We start from the raw sequence: 19,699 nt of genomic DNA, 5'->3' as shown, positions 1-19,699 counted from the left end.
CCTTATTGTTGGGAAAATTAGTTTTATGTAGTTGCGTCTAGAACCGTATATTTTTGTTAAAGTGAATGTAAAGCAATTGAGACAAATTGCTGAAATAATGGTAGAAACAGCAGAGTTGTGACATTCCAATGCATTGCTCTGCAATCACTGGATTTGAGTGTGAATGCCACTGCAGGTCTGGTATTATCAAGACTCATACAGGTTTATCTCCTTGGAAATAAACCATTGTTACGGTTTTCAGAAGTGAAAAGCTCACCGTAGCTTTGAACTACGGGTAGCACTAAACTCCCAAGTGTAATGTAATATTGCAGTATTGACTATCTAAAACAGGTGGGAAGAAGGGGGTTAACCCAATCTAGACTGGCTATATCAGTGTCCTAATTAACCCTGGATACCATAGATTGAAAAGTTCCACTTCAATTTTAAGGTTGCTGGCCAGAAATCTTGCCACACTTGCAGTCATTGCATTGAGGCAGCAATGAACCCCAGGCCACAATGTAATCACACTCGTTGCAAGAGCTGCTTAGTTAGAACATAAAGATCAGGAGGATATTTGGAATCAGGGATGAAAAAGTATAAATCTGCATGCAGTGGCTCCTGAGTTTTCCATGGAAAATCAGAATTTATGGCATGGTGTTTCTAAGTCTGTTTAGGCACACAGTTACCTGGCTTTGGAAAGAAGCTAAAGTAAACAAAGCTGGAAATTGAATTGACGAGGAGACCAAAATTTTTTAATAACCTAGTTTCACCCTTTGAAAAATTATAAAGATAAAAGTCTTGTTTGACTGGGTAGGGTAAATGCACTTGAAAAGGATTTTTATCATGGAGTGATACAGCCACTCACAGTAAAATTGCTGGCTTCACAGGGAGGAGGGTATAATCTAGTAGTCCATTTCAAGGGAATGGAAACTCTTAAAAGTTATGAGCGGCTTGTGAGGTGCTTTCTTATTTATGGAGCGGCAGTTGTTGACGAATAGTTTTCGTGATCATTATCTTAGACTGCCATAGGACTGACCTAGTTATCGAAGGCTCTGGGCACATCCCTAAAATAACATGAAAAGGGAAGCACCTTTATGTAGGGATAAAACCATTTTTCATCCTGATAACTCTGGAAGTTGGCCTCCTGGGAGGTTCAGATAAAAACAGTCCTGGGACCTGGATCTCAAGAAGCTTAGCCAATCTGTATCTCCTGGCCAAGTCATTTTTGCTGTTTAGCTAAGGTCTTTAGTTTAGTAGATGAGCATATACTGTGGGTAAACAGAACTACATAAGAATTAGAAGTCTTTGTTTTGTAGGAGACTGACTATGCTACAAGGCACTTAAAATAAGGAGTGATGATGCATACTATGTACCGTTTGCCACCTCTTGCCTAAATGAAAGACCAAAATACTTTTATATTGAATGGCCAGGTAATTTGGTGGTCAATCAATTTTAAGGAACTGTTGAAACAAGCAGAAATATGGTGATAGGATGTAATAATGATACAGATTGTGTATGAAAGATAGTGACGATGCTTTTCAATACAAATAGCAGTCATTATTAGAGATGCTGGATTACAATTTAGATATGTTAGTAAACATTTAGTTTTTAAAAATCCTATATGGGGACAGGGACTCTGCAAACAGAGAGCAAGCACAGCTTTGTAAGAAAATAATTGCCATGAATAAGGATCAAAGGGAGAATGTCCTGGCATGGTATTACTCTTAGACGAAAATGTGAAAAATTCTTCCATAAAGTGAGGAACCTTGGTAGATTTCAGTTTGTTAAATCAAAGTTGGCTGTCATTCAAGAACTTGCTGTCAGTTAATTTGAAAAAGCATTTAAGCAGAAGGAAGAATTAGGTTCAATTGGGAATTATACTGAAATGAAAAATTACTTGAAGTAGGTTGCTTCCATACATCTCTTGTTATCCATTTGAATTAAGAGGAAGAGCAATGAAGAGAATGTTAAGGGGAAAAATATCTTGGAACTTACACTCTCTGCATATCAGAAACCTCCATTCACCTCCCAGCAGAATTTGAATGAAAAAGCAATTTCTAAAGTTGAATAAACCAGCTTAGCCTTTGGCCTAAATCCTATATTCTGTTCTAAAGTTTAATGAAGGTAAGATCATAGGTATTTTCAGCATTTTAAGTAACTGCCCCAGGATCAAAAGATGTTTGCAATTTTTCCTGATACATAAAGTTTGTTTATAGTGTGTCTTACAGAAAAATAAATGTACGAATCAATGAAAGTGTTGCCTTTCCAAGTTATGAAGGTGGAAAATTCTGTAAGGTACCATAGTAGTTTTTTTTTTTTTTAAGTTTTGATGGTAGACTTTCCCATAAATGTATTCTCAGTGGGCAACAGTTGTAAGCGGTTAACAAATATGGAGGCACTGTTAATAATAATCATTATCTTTACCCTTGTTTCTTAGGAGTGACCAAATGAGTTATCAAGGGATGATTTTCTTGAAGGAAAGGAGACCACAGTTTTTTTTTTTTTTATTTTATTACATTAGCTAGCCATGACACTACGGTTATGTCCCTTAAGTAGTGTCTGATATACTTGGTTTATCTTGTACTGCTTAGCAAGTTTTATGTACTGTACAATGTTTTATTCTGTCTGTATTTGTATGAATCAGTGAGAATTTAAATGTTAAATGAAAGAACTGGAGGTAATTCAGTAGTGTTTGGTTTGACAGCATCATGAAGACCAGCTGGACTAAACATAACAAATGGAATAAAACCATAAACTGTTGATGCAGTTGCCTGTCTGTTGAAATATGTCGTTCGAAACTTAAGAATGAGAGTCTCATTTTGTTCAAAGTATCTGTGAGTGTTCATTGAAGAATAATGGAGAGCTATATGACAAAGCTGAATATGACAAGTTTCTACTGTGTGTTTTGCAGGGAAGCATTTACTAAACTGATGGTCTCTCAATCAGTGATGCTAATCAACAACGAGACATTATTATGAAACAAATTCATCTTAAGATGAAATCGTATAACAAATGGTCCTTACTGTCCCTCTTCCGAACCAAGCCTAGGCAGTCTATGTAGGCTCCTAGTTGATGTGGGCTATCCAGTTTCTTTAGGTGGAACCATTTCCTTCAGTGGCAAGGTATTTCAGGAGAGTTAGCTTTTACTGGGACAGGTTTGGAATCTTCTGCCTACCTAATCTTTCCACTGTTGTGCCTTTTATTTTAAGGGGAGGTCTCTCAATCTCTAATGAAATAGCATACTTTACAATGCAATGGAGCTGCATCTAAGCAAGGGAGCCTTTACTAGTAGTATACAATGCCCAGGGCGACCCTGAGGTAGCTTCAACACAAGGTAACCTCTTTCTCTCTTTTAGCCAAAGCTTAGGAACCGGGCGCCGTCTAGCTCCATTTCCAGAAAATGAAAAGCAAAGGGATAGTCTTAAAAATTATGACTTGGAGCAGTTTTGTTGGTAGGATATTGTCCCTAGGGAGCTAAGGTATTGACTAAATCTTTCCCAGTGTTGGGTACTGTTTTGCATTAAAGTCAAGTTGGAACAAATATACTATTTCCGACTACAGTAGCCTATTATATGTCCTGGTATGCGATTTTCTGATTGGGGTTGTTATTGTCTCAAAAACTGCTCAAGAGAGTTACCACGTTTCCATCAAGAATAAATGATGTTGCCACACGTGTCTGGTAACCTTTGTAAGTCTCTACTTATAAATTTGTCTAGTATCAGACTTGCTATTAAATTAAGAACTAATTAATTTCTTGTAATCACTATCTAAATTGCATATGATAGTCTTTACAGCTATCTAATGGTGGAATATCTGTATATTATTATTACAATCAGAGTTTCAACCCAAGTGATTTCAAATGTAATCTAATATCTAATATTCTCCTTAACTACTTGGGTATTTTTATTCTCTCTGGCCATATGAAAGTCCTGAAATTAAACCAAATTTCAACGAGAGATTTTCATTCGAGGATGACGACTCATTTTTAGCCAAGGATCTGAGTTCCGGAATTGAGTGTTGAAACCAGAAACACTTCACTACCAGGCCAGGTGACCATCCACCAGGGCTGCCTTACCTAGAAGAGCCTAGGGAACCCTAACCAACGTGGATGACCTCTACAGCACTGGGCAGCTCTCCCCGTGACAGCCCCTGTCACGTGGAGAAAATGGATGTTGATAACGGTGTATAGAGTGCACAGTTCAAAGGTGTTACGGAGAGAGAGGAAAGATGGATATTTATCATCAGAGTATCGCACAAGGACTATGGAGGCCTCAGCTCAGCAACTAAGATTTGACCTGAGATAGAGCGGGACAAAAGAAGTTTTCGATCGATGTGTTGAGAGGCATCAAAAGGGAAGGGTCTTACCCAGAACGAGTGAAAATGCGTGCAATTAGGCAAGTGTGAATGGTACAATGTGTGCGTGTGTGTGATTGTGTGTGTGTGTGTAGCAGTGTTCGAGACGCTGCTGATGAACTTTCTGCGTTCGTATAAGAAGTGGCTAATGTGGAAAATTGGCTATACATGTTATCATCCACGATTCAGCACACAAAGTATGAATATGGCAACAACTGCTGCGTTGCTTCTCTCTTATATATATATATATATATATATATATATATATATATATATATATATATATATATATATATATATATATATATGAGAGAGAGAGAGAGAGAGCATATATATATATATATATATATATATATATATATATATATATATATATATATGAATATATAAGAAGGACCATAAAACACTATCTGAACGTTGCAACGTGTTTTATGGGCCTTCTTATATTCATATTACACTGTGGTATTACAGTAAAAGATTATATTATATATATATATATATATATATATATATATATATATATATATATATATATATATATATATATAAAACAATATATGAATTATTGTCACTGATATTTTTATATTTATATATATATATATATATATATATATATATATATATATATATATATATATATATACAAAATGTGTTGATTATAGAAGTCAAAGGTAAATATTTTTTTCAATACAAGCTTTCACCAATAACGTACGTCATACATTATAAAACCATTACGTTTGTGAAGACAGCTACCAAGGATTACGCTTCGATCAGCTGATTGACAACAATACTGCAACCACAACTGTAGCTTTGGCCCATGCAATCTTTAAGAACTTTGTTAATAATAAAGGTAGTATTTTTCCTACTACTCTCTGGTGAACGTTCTGAAGTAAGTAAGTTTACATTCTAAAGATGGAACAAGTCACATATGATTTTAAATGAGCTACTTTGCTTATGGGAATTTATGAAGTGCAGGCTATCATCTTTCTTATACGTGGCGATGGACTATTTGAAGAGTGTGAAAAGCGTGCTGTACCGAAAATAGCAGTAATGTGCGCTTTCGACATCCCTTATAAATAATCTCCATCTTTCCTATTGGTAATTGTGAATATGTATTAAGAATAAATAATATGGGTTTAATATTAGCGAAATATTTTCCTGTCTACAGACAAATGACGTTGCCTGTAAGTTTCAAAACAATTATTTGACACCTATAAACATTTTGTTGCTATGCGGTTATATTACCACTTTCAGCAGCCACAAGATAGAAAAATAATATTCCTGATGGTGATCTTACAGTTTGGTGTGGTTTGTAAGCCGTAAAATCTTTTACCTTTACAATTTGTTCCCCAAACTCAAAACATTATAGTCAGAGCGTCGTCCATATGAAGATAAAAAGAATGAAAAAATTATGTTTGTTTAATCTTTGGTATTTCTTATCATTAATTGAGATTATTAATCAGATAACTTTAGTGGATAACCGATACAATGATTTACATCTGGCAGTTTGCCTCACAAAGATCACAGACCGTCATTTGACTCAGGTTAATTCTGACGTGTACTTGTTTTCCGAAGACCTCATTGGGTACTCAACAAGTAGGAGAGATGGAGGTGTGGTGGTGCCTGACTCTGCTCTTGCCCTTAATATCACAGGTGTTTGCGCAAAGTGTACACAAAAGGTTCGAATACAAATACAGCTTCAAAGGGCCGTACCTAGCGCAGAAGGATAACCTGGTTCCCTTCTGGCAATATAGTGGAAGTAAGTGTTTATGTCTCAGGTGACAGGTCTCGCGTTTGACAGACCGGGTTCTCCCGAGTCGTCTGCTAACATATGCTGCCGTCGTCTCCGTAAATAAATGGCTTTCGTGGTCTCTGTAAAGTTTGCCATTGTGTCGTTGTCAGTGTTATACGCATAAGACTCTAGTTAATAAGTTTCCTGTGGCTATTTTAAGACGAGACAGTGCTAACCAGAAGGTACCGTCATTTTTAGGCTTCTCCTCGGGGTTAGTCTAGTAGATCAGCTGACAGAAGGCTTCATGAATTTATGGTTATCATTATTGATCACTAGCTTGCATATTAACTAGGCTGTTAAGCCATCAAATTTATAAATCTTGAGATTAGTCACTTCAGAACATATTTATAGGCCTAGGCTAGCTACTATGGTAGGGTACAGTACATTATCCTTACCTAGTGTTAAGTTATCCCAATGAACATCTGCTAAGTGTAGTTTTAGGTAGGAATGAATGGAAATAAGAGAAAAACATGCACATGCATTTACTTACCCAAATTACAGTAACCTAACTTACCTTAGGATGTCAGAGCCTCACTTTTAACACTAAAGGTATGGCCCCTTGGTGGGATATTCCTTATTTGTAAATGTGGATGACTTTATTGGGCTAACAAAGTGAATGCAGTGGAAATTAATATTAAAATTACCCCAAAAATTAGATAAACCTCCTAACACCAGTTTCAGAATGAATGGCACTAAAAACTCATTGAATAACTTGCATTTTGACATTAGAGTGAGTGTAGTTTTTTAGTTTCATGGATGAATAAAGAGGCCATCACGTATTCACACACGTGACTAAAGGGTAACTGCTTATCAAAAGTGGAATGGAAGCATCATAATGCCACTGCTACACGTGTATGCTAATAATGTTAGCCTAACGTGAAAGAATTAGTATATAATACATGCATGTGTGAGTGGAGATAATTTAGTTACAACATATGCAACACATGCATAATAGTTCAGATTGGAAGAGTTAATTTATCGATGGGAAGAGTAACTATTGATCATGATGGCACATTAACAAAGTATGAATGATTTTAAAACGCTAGCTGATCAAAATTATTTTGATTGTAAATAAGTTTTTTTTTTTTTTTTGCATGGAAGCAACATACCAAACTATGAAAGTCAGGTAAAACATATGAAATAAATGAAAAATTCATTTTTTGGAGATGATAAAGAAAAAAATTAGGGTGATGTAGAACAATTTGGGATTGTGATAGAGTAAAGTAGGCTAAGTCAGGCATGATATAAATGTAGTTTTCATTTTTGGACCCACTGTAGAGAACAGGTATCAAAGTTTAAAGCATGCAGTTTCAGCAAGTACCTTGTAGCATATTAGACTTAAGTCCAGTTACTTGTTTTCTTGACATTGGCAGAACAAACAAGTACTCACCTTGTAGCCAAAGGTTTTTTGGTTTGTTATCTTTTGCAGTGTTATACTCCAAGATATGGTTGTCTTGGTTGACTTTTTTCGTTTGTGGTCAACTCTTAGTTGTCAAGAGTATAGCCCAATTTAAATTATAATATTCAGAACATACATTAGCTGGTATGTTCAGGATGGTATGGTAAGTAGGCTATATGGCATCTCTGAAATGCAGTTGGTTCCTCTCTCTTCTGCCACATTTCATGCTTCACTTCAGCTTTTTAGCCACAGTAACGCCATTGATTGTATCCCACACAACTTCAGAGAAAATAACCAATTAGGCAGTTTTGCATAGGCATTCTTCATACACTAACAAGTTCTGTAGAAGTTTCACTTCCATTTTAGTAGAGGTATAGTTTTTATGATTGTGTTTAATCCATAAAATTATGTACATGATTTTATGTAATGGACAATTTGGTATCATATGAATACATAAAATTTGACTTTATTTATGTAAATATATAGAATTGTATGGTTATGTTAGATGGACAGGATGTAAGAATACAGCACAGTAATGCAAAATTAATTGTACAGTAATGCCTAAGTCAGTAAAGAAGTAAAATATGTTGAATTATGTATTCTATTCAATCGCTACTCATGCAAGAAAGTAGCATATTGCCAAAGTTTGTTACAGAGGTTGCAAAGCTGCTTAGGATGTTTGCCAGAGAGCATTAGTGTGCATGAGGATATCATTTAATGGTGAGAGTGCTACTTTTTTTTTTTTTTAGTTAATGAATTACTCATATTTTGTAGTTACTCATGATCATACACAGTTAGGTGCATTGTAGATGCAAACTCTACTCAGAATTGTTATTGACAGGTATTACCAGTAATTTTTTAAAATTTATTTATTTAATGCTGAACCTCATTTTTTAGTGGCCAACTAACTTTTGTTAGTGAGAAATTTGCTGGAAATTTTCTGAATATTTGTGGGACTGATACTAACTGGTGTCAGCCTATCTTAGACTTGAGGGCACAGTTACTCTGGTTTAAGGTAGTAGTTTGATATGACTTGTTTTAAATAATTTTCTGTATATAAATTTTTACTCTGGGTTTTGTTGGGATTTGCCAACTTAAGTAGTCATATTAGTTCCCGTCCTTTGGGTAGCCCATAAAATGAAAGTGGTACCATCTTGAGTACAAAATGAATGATTATCATCAGTACAAAATGGCATCCACAGAATTAAAATCATATACTTCACATAAATTATAGGTACAGTATAGGTAGAATAAATTTTGCTTATTCATGGCATATCTACTTAACTGGTACCCTGGATTATCCATGTTTATGTTGGCAATCCTCTGGTCCATACAGCAGGCCCCAATTATAGCGAATTACAGTTTGTAGTTATTTTTATAATAACTTTATTCCGTGCAGTATATAACTTTTTATGAGTAGGGATATCTTAAGTTTCTTAAGTGTGTCTATTAATAGTTTTCATATATTCGTGGTTTTTAGGCCAGCTTGAGTAGTTATGGAGTTTTGTATTCAGAGGCCCATTTGCCAATGTCTCTGTTGTATCCTTGTTTCATTTATGTTTGTATTGATCTCTTTTAGTATTTTTTCACAGTCCTTCCTCTTTTGCATAGTCAGTGAAGTTCACTTTAAATTATTACTTGGTATACTGTGAAAGGCAGATATATCCTTCAGTGTTAGATTGTGTTTAAAAGCATAGATCTAATTCATTGTGAAGGACTCAGCATCTGTGCTTGAGTATATGAAGTGCAGTACCTTTTCAGTTTAGTGACTCAACAATTAAAGAGCTTTTCAGTCAGAGAAATTTTTTGTTGGCAGTCATTCATGACCATTCCCAGTGGGGAGCTAAGAGAATTTTTATACATAGTTCATAAATTTAACATTTCCTCCAAGCATTAGTATTTCCCCTTCCATTTATTTGCATAAAGTATTGCCTGCACAGACTTGCATTATCTAAGAGTTGTGCATATGTATCCCATAACATACAGTAGAACATCTAAAATGTAAAAGATTACCTTATGCAATTTATTTAGATGGGTCCAAATCTTCATTTGGTGTAAGATTTGTTGCATTATTATTGAATAAAACTATCACTCTCCTTTACCAGTATGATGAATGTTCTATTGCAGTAATTTTTCCGTGACTAGAAGAGCAGTAGAAACCTTGCAGATTTGTTCTCAAGTCCCTTTGTTCATCAGACTTTTAATTCAGTAGATTTAATGATATTTGTGCAGTAAATTAATTGTGCCTTTGGGATAAATGGAAAGCACACTATAAACAGCTTTTATTGCTATCTGTGGTATTCTGTAGAATGGGGTGCAGTATTTAATTGAGGTCACATGTGTAAATTTACTTTTCAAAGGTGCACACTTGCAGCCTAAGTTGAAGTAGTGAAAAGTATGATAATGTGCCAAGCATTATTTTCTTTTACACGTGTTATTAATGAATGAAATTTGGATTCCATGTTATCTTTATATATAAGAGGAGTGGGGTAGCTGTAGTACCCTTATCAGTCACAGTGCTAATCTAAGCTTTGTTCATACACACTGATTGTGCTTTGAAAACCAAACCTAATATTTGTATTTGGTTGATTGTTGATGAGGATCTGTTGACTTGTCTGTACCAAGTTGATTGTCCGTATTTGAGAAGACTAATATCCCGTTACGTGTGTGTAGTATGTAGGCTGTTGCAGTTAAATTTTTTTCATACTGTATATTGCTGGCTCACATGTTATTACATTTTAATAATACTGCATATGGCTGGCCCACATGTTATTACATTTTTATACTGTATATATGGCTGGCTCACATGTTACTTCATTTTTATACTTTATATAATACTGTATATATGGCTGGCTCACATGTTACTTCATTTTTATACTTTATATGGCAGGCTCACATGTTATTACTTGTGGACAGTTACTGTACTGTGATATTGAGACCTACAGCATAAGTAGAACATGTCAGTATTGTTTTAATCTGCATGGTAAGGCACAGAGAGAAAGTTTGTTTTTTTAATTTATACTGTACATTATTTGGAGGTCACCTTATCAAGTACGTTTAGTCAGTCATGCTAGTTTCCCTCATTAGGTTCTAATTGCTTAAGTTTTGGCAAGCTTTGAAATATCTTAACAAGAAGTCCAGCTCTTTGTTATAAAGATTTAAGGCTATTGATCTTATTAAAATTGAACACTATCCATTTTCTTTTGAAGTCTAACAGTAGTGCTGTAAAATTAAAAATTTCTGAGAAATAAACAAGGACAACTACTTAGAGAAGTTAAGAGCCTGGGAGTTTCTTCTTTCTTATGCACAAACACGTGAATAAATGTAATACCCCTTGGAAGTAACCGTAGAGAGCTGGAATGCAATGGTTAAAATTTTAAAAAATCATTGTTCATACTACATAGTTAAAGAAAAAGAATTTTTTCTGCTTTATGTTAAGTGATTTGTCATTACTGTATTTTAGAAAAAATACTGTGAGGGGTATTCATTCTCTGTGTGGTCATTAAATGCTAGGAAGGATTTTTTTTTCAGATGATGCAAAAGGTACTGTATTTAAATTTAAAATCAGTAAATTTTATTGGGATATGAATTAGCATCCCTAGTTAGCAAAATTTAAGATTTCATCGTTATCTGGTTTCGTGTTGTGATTTTAAAAACGCAAATAACTGAAGGCTTATCAGTATGATCTGTGTTCAGTTCTAATCGCTTTGAACTTGAATTTTCTGGACAAGTACAGTATCTGCAAGGTCAGGTTATGGGAGATTATTTTTTCTTGAATCTTAGTTGTTGCCAAGGTATCTTCAGATAACCATGATCATGGTACAGGTCAAAATGGTTACATTGTTAAACATTTCATTGGAATGCTGAATACTGTTGCAAATCATCGTTAGCCAGAAAGAGCATATATTTTATTGTAATATGTAAATATATTTACTGCTGTGCATAAGAGTGAAAATTATCAGTCCCTAGTAATGGCTGTCAGTAATAAAAGCTAACGTCATTAACCCCTTCTGTTCCCAGTATCATGTACTCTGATGTATCTTAAGAGCTTGAGTTCATTACCCTTCCATTATCATGGGAGAAATTGGTTGCCATATCTACTTTAGATATCCGCAGAAGATGTAAACCAACTGCAGCAATTAACTGATAGAGATTCTTTAAAACTTATCTTGACTACTGTATCTCCACAGTTGAGTGGACATGTACATCATTTTGTTGTTGAGTAGAGATTTGTTTACCAGTTTTTTGTTTGCACTGCCAACACACAGTTACTAGGTTACTAGTATCCATAGGCACTTGGTAACATTATTACTTGGATCTAGAAGTCGGTACTGTATCTGTATAGATGAAATGAAGAGACTGAATGAAATGTTCTGGAATAAACCCATACAGATGTAGGCTGAAGGAGCACTGCATAGAACCTTTATTATTTTTATGTACATTGCATTTAAGGCACAGTAGGCACTGCCGTTTACTGGGAGTAACTTGCTAATAGCTAATCCTACATTGTTAAGGCTATAGTGTTGTTTCTTGTTGCTGTTTTATATAGCTGGAAGGCAACACTTGGCTGATCATTAAAAAATTACATTTATGAAATGAGAATTTGCTCTTGCTCATTTCAGATTATAAAAACATTTTTGAGAAAGATATATTACCATCCATTTGAATGGGACTTAAAAAACATGTTAGACCATTTGAATGCCACTTGAATACAGTATGGAAATATTAGACAATTTGACTGCCATTTGAAGAAATATGGAAATGTTAGAGCCTCCTTTAATGTACATTTGTCTTTCGTATCATCTTTTTGATATCAGAATTACTGTACTTCAAATGTCCAACTTTTATGTTGGTAGTAAATATTCTTTTTGGTAGGTTCATTATAAATAAGGAAACATAACCTTAGGAGCATTTACTGTAACAGTAATATAGGTTTATCTTTGTGTTCATAATGCCCTGCGTTTCCGTAATTCTTTGAAGATTGATATTCTGTAACTTAATTTTAAAAGTTACACTGCATGTAATTGGCCTGTTGAAGTCTGTAGCAGAAATTTAATTTTTTTTTTTTTATACAATGCTGATTTGAAGAAAACATTATTCACTCAACTGTGTTTTTCAGATGCAATTGCCAGCGAGGAGAGTGTCCGAATCACACCATCCTTACGAAGTCAAAAAGGTCAAATATGGACTAAAAACCCCACTAATTTTGAGTGGTGGGAAGTAGACTTCGTTTTCCGTGTAACTGGCCGAGGAAGAATTGGTGCTGATGGATTGGTAAGTAACAGGTTGTGCATTGGAAAGAAGCGTGATTATTTTTCTTTCTTTCTTTCTTTTGGAAGTTGTAAAGTGGTTGCTTTTATATTTATGATGCTCCTATATACAAAGTTCGTAATTGATATATTGCTTTCCATTATTAAAAATGTTACAGACAGTAGCTATAATTGTATTGCAGTCATATTTTGTTGATACAGTAGTAACAAGTTGTAGGCTGTGCTATGCAAGCAGTTTACAAAGAAATGTAAAGTACTATTCTAATGATCTGGGGCGAAATTTTAAAATTTATCTGAAGAGCAGTTTTATGTGTTGATTATTATATTATATTTATTATCCTTGAAAATTGGAAGGCTGGAGTTTTTTAACCCTTCGCCAAGAATGCATACCGCACAGAATCGCGAGAATCAGTTATCATTTGCTCCCCATTTTCTTTAATATTTTTCATTTATATTTTTATGTGAAAACATGTTACATACCAATTATTTTCTACCACATTGGCTATATACACACACACACACACACACACACATATATATATATATATATATATATATATATATATTTACATCTGAAAAATAGAAGAAACAGGAAATAGTAGTGCTAGTAGAGATATGAAAGAGATATTTAAAATAGTACTAGTAGTAATAGTTATACAGTTTTCTTATTAGTATACATGTTGGTATAATAATAATCATAATCATATAATAATAATATAGCTAACTATAAGTAGAAAAATGAATAATTTACACGTCAAAAACATTTTTCCTGTTGACCGTCTCAGCAATCCATTATTGTAATATTGTAAGAAACAAAATGAGGGGCAGGTGGTCGGGTTGCAAACGATCCCATTAATGAGGGTCTGTACTTGGAGGAACTGGCCAACCTTCATCGGCTTCCAAAATCTCGGTGTTTATCCTTTGCGCAACTATAACAACTATCACTATAATCATCTGACAGATCTGCAGGTATTCCTACCCAGATCTGAAATACTATCATCCGACATCATGATACTGAGAAATAAAAACCTGTAAAATAACTTCAGGAGAAAGAGTTTAGCCTTTCGAACTAAAATGTTCAAGATCGTGACAATGTTTCATAATAACAGCAACAATGTGCTGCTGAACCTTTATATCCCCATATGAATATGACGTCACGTCACACTTATGAATAGTGGGTGAGCTTCTGCACCCTCACACAATACTGCCTAAAGGAAGAAAACAGCTCTGGTTGTGGGTGAAAGACGGAGAAGCGCACGCCGCAGTCTTTAACATTGCAGTCAGTCTCAGTTTTGGCGAAGGGTTAAAGGTGGTTAATGAATGTTATAATTTTGTGTATTATAATATAGCTAAATGAAGTAATTGTCATTTCCTGTATTGTCTCAGCAATTTATTGTATATTTGTAAGAATGAGGTTATTTAATGAGGGTAGTACTTAGAGATGGCAACTTGGCTTCCAAAGTATTTTATTTGTTCATACAAGAATGCAAGCCTGTCTTTTACATGGATGTACCTTCAGTGAAAGCTGGTTAGTTCACTGAAGCTCAACAATGCAACCTGATCACTATTCTTCAGCCTCACCACTGGGCCCCTGTTTTAAGATAACAGTTTTGCTTACTTTATGCTTTTTTATGACTTTGTCTTATTTTGTGGTACTGTACAAATGATGGTTCCAAATTGTTCACCAGCGAGGAAGTTTGATCAGCATGAATGTTCAGGATGTGACTGCATGTTTGAAAGATCAGAAACGCACAACATGTTTGAATTGCATAATTTTTCTGCTTGGTTGCCGCCTTATGAAAGAATCAAAGGTCCAAGAGAAAAACATCCAGGGACTACACACTTCATTTTCCCTAGCCTGAGAGACTTATTTAGTGGTGTGGTGAAACACTAGTAATAATAATAATAATCATCATCCCCAACAATCATTCAAAAATCCCTTGTGCTAACCTCTGCAAAGTCCGCTGAACAGGCACAGGGTCAGGCCGACATGTGTCTTCTTAGTGGAGGGTACATTTCAGTTAGAACTGGGTCTTGAAAACTCATCACTAAATTTCTCTAAGTAGGAAACTCAAGATCCTTATTGTGGAGTGGTCTCTCAGCACAGACAACTGCAAGGCAGTATGGCACCTGTTGGGTTCTCCTGACAGTAAACTTGCTTACAGTGTTGCTGAATCACAAGCTGCCATGATTGCTCTCCACATCCGAACCCAGTGGTGGCCGCAAACAAAATACTTGGAGTGGTTCCCCCCCCCCTTTATCTTGAGCTGCTAAGTGAAAATTCATGAACTCAAGCAGCATCCATATGATCCATATACACCCCCTATGGCATTATCAGGAGTGATTCCCAGATGCTGGCGTTGGTTGCAGACTTAACAAGGTTGTTGCTTATGTAGAAGTTCCTGAAACAGGCCTACCTGGTTGGAGTGGTCCACAAACAAGTGGAATACCCTTCAGCTTCTTATGTGGAGAATATTTGGCATCCTCAGAGGCAGTAGCTGCAGCTATCACTACTCTTGCAGAAGATTGATAACCAACCTTTACCAGGAGAAATGGAGGGTTTGTTGCATGGTGTAGTAAATGAGTGCTGCAGGACTTGATGCCTGTATTTCCTTAATAGCAGTGTTTTTCATCTTCCCTGGATCCAAAGAGAAGTTGCCCTTGTTGGCCCATATTGGACACCGAGTAGGTTCTCTGTCTCAAGTACAGTACTGTACTCCTGAGGCAAGGCTTAGTTGTGGGCTGTAGCATAGATTTATGGAACTTGTCTGACATTTTTTTTCAGTCTTCTGAGATTTACAGTCACTTCCTAGCTGGGACTTGGCTCTGGTTGTTGAGCCTGACCAGGCCTTTTAAATTTAAGAGTGCCTTGGCCAAGCCTCTTTCAAGTACCTAACAGTAAAGACTTTGTTCCTTGTATCCCTATTCTATCTGCTTTGTTTCTGAGAACAGGAATGAACGCGGCCTCATGTTTCAAGATACTGTACATTGTGACATGACCTTCTGGCTCAGGCAAGCATTTCCAGGGCATATTTGGTAGTATCTAAGGAAAATTTATTAACTCAAAATCAAGGTCCACGAGATTTGGGTAGTCGCTATCTTGCTGGCCTTCAAGCATAATATTGAGTTTGCAGCCATTCATAGGGCATCTGTGTGTAGATGCCACACCTCCATCTCACAGGTTTACCACAGAGACTTAATTAGCAGATATCTTGACATTACTGTATTTCCTTTGCCAATATTTTCAGTAGAACAAATATTTGAAGGGTACCATGGTAAAGACATATGTTATTCCTTTCTCTTGATTACTTGCTTTCTCCATGGCACCATTAAGAGCCCCATAAACAGAAAGCTGTTGTCCAGAAACACAAACACAAACTGAACCTCCAGATGACTTGCTTTCTCCATGTCAAAAACAGATAAACTGTTAGTACTTGGGCTTATGTTGACCGTAGCCTTCTGCTGATCACAAAACATGCCTCTACACACCAGCATTCTGGAGGCTCACTGGAATGCCCTGCTTCAAACTGAACCTCCTAGATGACTCAGAACAACACAGACAACTTGATCTGAGCGTTGCTACATTTGGTGTAGTTTTTATGTTGCCCTCCCTCTGGATTAGCATTTCAGTCATCTTACAATTAATGGGCTGTAATGAATAGGCAATATTGTTACAATACTGTACAAGAACATTTTTAATAAAATCATTAAACTTGGTGGATTAAAAAGGCATGACGCCTTTCTATCCCCCATACTCATTCGGAGTCCCTGTAGAGCACAATGAAATTATAGTGTGGTGGCAAACAGACATCTGCAGTGCATTATGGATATTGTGGGTTCCCTCATGGAAGACCTGATCTTAACACACTGAATTACAGCCTGCCCCAGATAGATCTCCACATCCAGATACTGGAGTGAGGGTGCCTTTCTTGTCAGGATTATGACGTAACTGGGATTAGGTCTGCACAGTGTGTGGCATCTTTGGAAATATAGGTTTGTAGGAAAATCCTCTTTTTGTGGTGAAGAGGGTAAATTATTTTTAAGCATAAGGAAACACAAATTCTTACTTTATAATACGAACTTTGAGGTAAAGTTGAGAAAAATGGTTAGGTGTAAGATTCAAAAGACTTTTGTAATTAAAAGTAGCTTGTAGAGTCTGAAAATGTTTTTCTTAGCCTCCTGTAAACATTTATTTTTAATTTTTTTTTTTTTCTAGGCATTTTGGTTTACATCAGCTCCAGGAGTTGAAGGTCCAGTCTTTGGAAGCTCGGATAAGTGGAATGGTCTGGGTGTTTTCTTTGATTCGTTTGACAATGACAACAAGAGGAATAATCCATACATCATGGCCATGGTCAATGATGGTACAATTGTGTATGATCATGAACAGTAAGTACTTTCTTATACTGTACATTTTATTACAGTACATATTTTTAGAAGATGGCAAAATACCTTCAAATTAAACAGTATATATTGGAAAACTCATTACTGTAGTTATAAACATTAGTAATTTACAAGTGAGTAAGTTTGCCAGCAGTATGTGGTTCTCCCCCTTCAGAAAAAAATGTACATGGGAATACAATAATGTTACCAATTCATAAGAAGTAATTTAAATGTTTCCAGCTTTTTTACTAAGCTCTATTCATTACTCTTATAACAATTTTTAAGTCTTTCTGGAAATTAGAAATTTACCTTGATACCCTTAGACAGCAAACCTGTGACTCATAGGAGACAGTAATAGATATACAGTATAAGTTACTCTTTGAGTCTCTTGGATTTGTTGAAAAGTTTCCTATGAAAAGACGCTGGTCACACTGAAGAACTTCTAATCAGAAAAAAATTGTTTAATGCATTGAGAAATAACACAGACATAGTAGGGAATCAACACCCTAGGTCTAGGGGATGCATAAGGCATCATATTCTTGCCACAAATGTCCTATACCATTTCCCTCGGGTCGTCCTATTCCTCTCCCACTTCCTGCCAAATCATTCCCTAAAGCTAGGCAATAGACACTGTAAATGCAAATATAACTCACCTGATGTAAAATTGTATGGACTGGAATATTGCTAACAATTAAGAGTTACGAATAAACATAAAAGCAGGCAAATCTGCAGCCGTTATAACTAGGCCAAATATAAAGTTTCAGATAAATGAGGTTGCTGAAGTCCATTGTAGTGAATAAATGGTACTATTTATGGAATGACAGGCAGATAATAAACTAAATAGATTAAACCCACAGAATTGTGCCATTTATCATTTTGGTGTGAATATGCATACTTTAGGTGATAAAGGTTAAGCATTAGGCACAGATGCCTTAGAGAGGAGTTAAGCATTTTCAGTGACATCAGTCAGTCCAATATTTTTTATAAGCTGAACCTTAATAGATGAAGATATTTATTCCATTTTATAATGAAGCATTCACACAAGTCATAGGATTTTTATTTCCAATGTCTGGTTAAACTTGTCTTTTATTTTATAAGTAATATTAAATAGAGTAGTTGAAATAATAAGGAGATTTAAATTGAATTTGACACGAACTTTTAGAATTATTGTTGTCTTTATACAGCCCTAGGTGCTATTCCTTTTCTGTTATCAGTACAGATTGAAGGATAGAAACTGTTGTAATAGTCTTACGGGTTTTCAATTATTGGTTAAAGATTGTTAGAAAATGTTTGGAAATCTTTTATTTTTTGAGATCTTAATATATATATATAATATTCTCCCAGTTCCATATTGTATATCCTTGTGTTTATGAACGTAAATGTTACTTTTTCCTCCAGCGATGGTGCCAGTCAACAGCTGGGTGGATGTTTAAGAGATTTCCGCAATAAGCCTTTCCCAGTCCGTGCACGGATAGAGTATTACAAGAATGTTCTAACTGTAAGTACCATACTTTTTGTTTACATAGTAGCATACTTAAAGACACTGTTGAAATAGTCTAGTCTTTTTGGGTTAGACAGTGAATTGCTATGACACAAGTTGCATTTGGTAAAGGACAATGCATCAGTACTGAACAAATGCTTGCATGACATTTCTTATTGCTATACAGTGTACTATAGTATTTTATCAAGTAGCTTTAGACTCACAGGATGAAGTAAAATAGACACACAAAGCAACCATCTGCTGATTTAGCATAAAGCACTTAAAATTTTTAGATTGATGCCCTCTACTATGATTATTTCTCAGATTTATCAAGATACTGAAATGTTAAAATGAACAGTAAATTCCATTCTCAAAAGTACCTTACCAGTTAACTATGTAGCTCATCAGTTTATCAGGTTTCTTTTCTTATTGGTTGTGTTGTGATGGGTTTTTGTCAGATTATCTTGTTAGAAGTGTTGCATGTTGTTGAGAAATTTTTCAAATTAAATTAAAAGTTTAGAGTTTAGCTTAGGCTATAAATTCTATGGAATTATTGTTAGCAGTGGGATAACTTTTAAAATACTAGTATAGGATATCCCAAATTATCTGAAAAGTTGAAGGCCTACTTGAAAAAATATTACCAATAAATTATCTCCTGTATATAATCAACTTGTGGAACTTGGATGCTGTGCATGAATATTTCTTGTGAAATATAGTCATATTTGCAACAGTATCTTTCTTTTATAATTTTAGCTAATCATACGGAATTGTAGAGAGAATTTTGGTTTGAACAAGGATGCTGAATGTGATCCAATAATATTTATCTCGGTTTCAATACCAACAACTAGCAAAAATAGTTGGCCATGCTGCAGTAAATTTTATCAGTTTGTAGTACTGTACACAAAATCCTGTTTCTGTCCATAAGGTGTGTATTAGTATACTGGAGTTTTATGCCAGCTAGGTCAAAGTTGGCATGGCCTTTACATTTTATAGCTTGACCTTCAAGTCAGTTTGAAGCTGTTTGTTCATTTGAAATTCTTCCTTGC

General features: G+C 35.3%; 1 protein-coding gene across 1 annotated transcript in view; it reads left to right on the top strand.

Moving 5' to 3' along the window:
* Positions 1-5,793: 5,793 nt before the first annotated feature.
* Positions 5,794-19,699, top strand: part of ergic53 (protein ERGIC-53) — a 31,734-nt gene continuing 17,828 nt past the window's right edge. The window contains exons 1-4 of the mRNA XM_067085790.1: positions 5,794-6,091; positions 12,643-12,797; positions 17,010-17,179; positions 18,572-18,671. Of these exons, the coding sequence (XP_066941891.1) occupies positions 5,938-6,091; positions 12,643-12,797; positions 17,010-17,179; positions 18,572-18,671 (579 nt within the window). The 5' untranslated portion in view covers positions 5,794-5,937. The remainder of the gene's footprint in view (positions 6,092-12,642; positions 12,798-17,009; positions 17,180-18,571; positions 18,672-19,699) is intronic.

This window comes from Macrobrachium rosenbergii, chromosome 42, assembly GCF_040412425.1.
Source record: "Macrobrachium rosenbergii isolate ZJJX-2024 chromosome 42, ASM4041242v1, whole genome shotgun sequence".
Taxonomy (NCBI): domain Eukaryota; kingdom Metazoa; phylum Arthropoda; class Malacostraca; order Decapoda; family Palaemonidae; genus Macrobrachium; species Macrobrachium rosenbergii.
The sequence above is the reverse complement of the archived record's forward strand: the minus strand, read 5'-3'. Positions and strand labels throughout refer to the sequence as shown.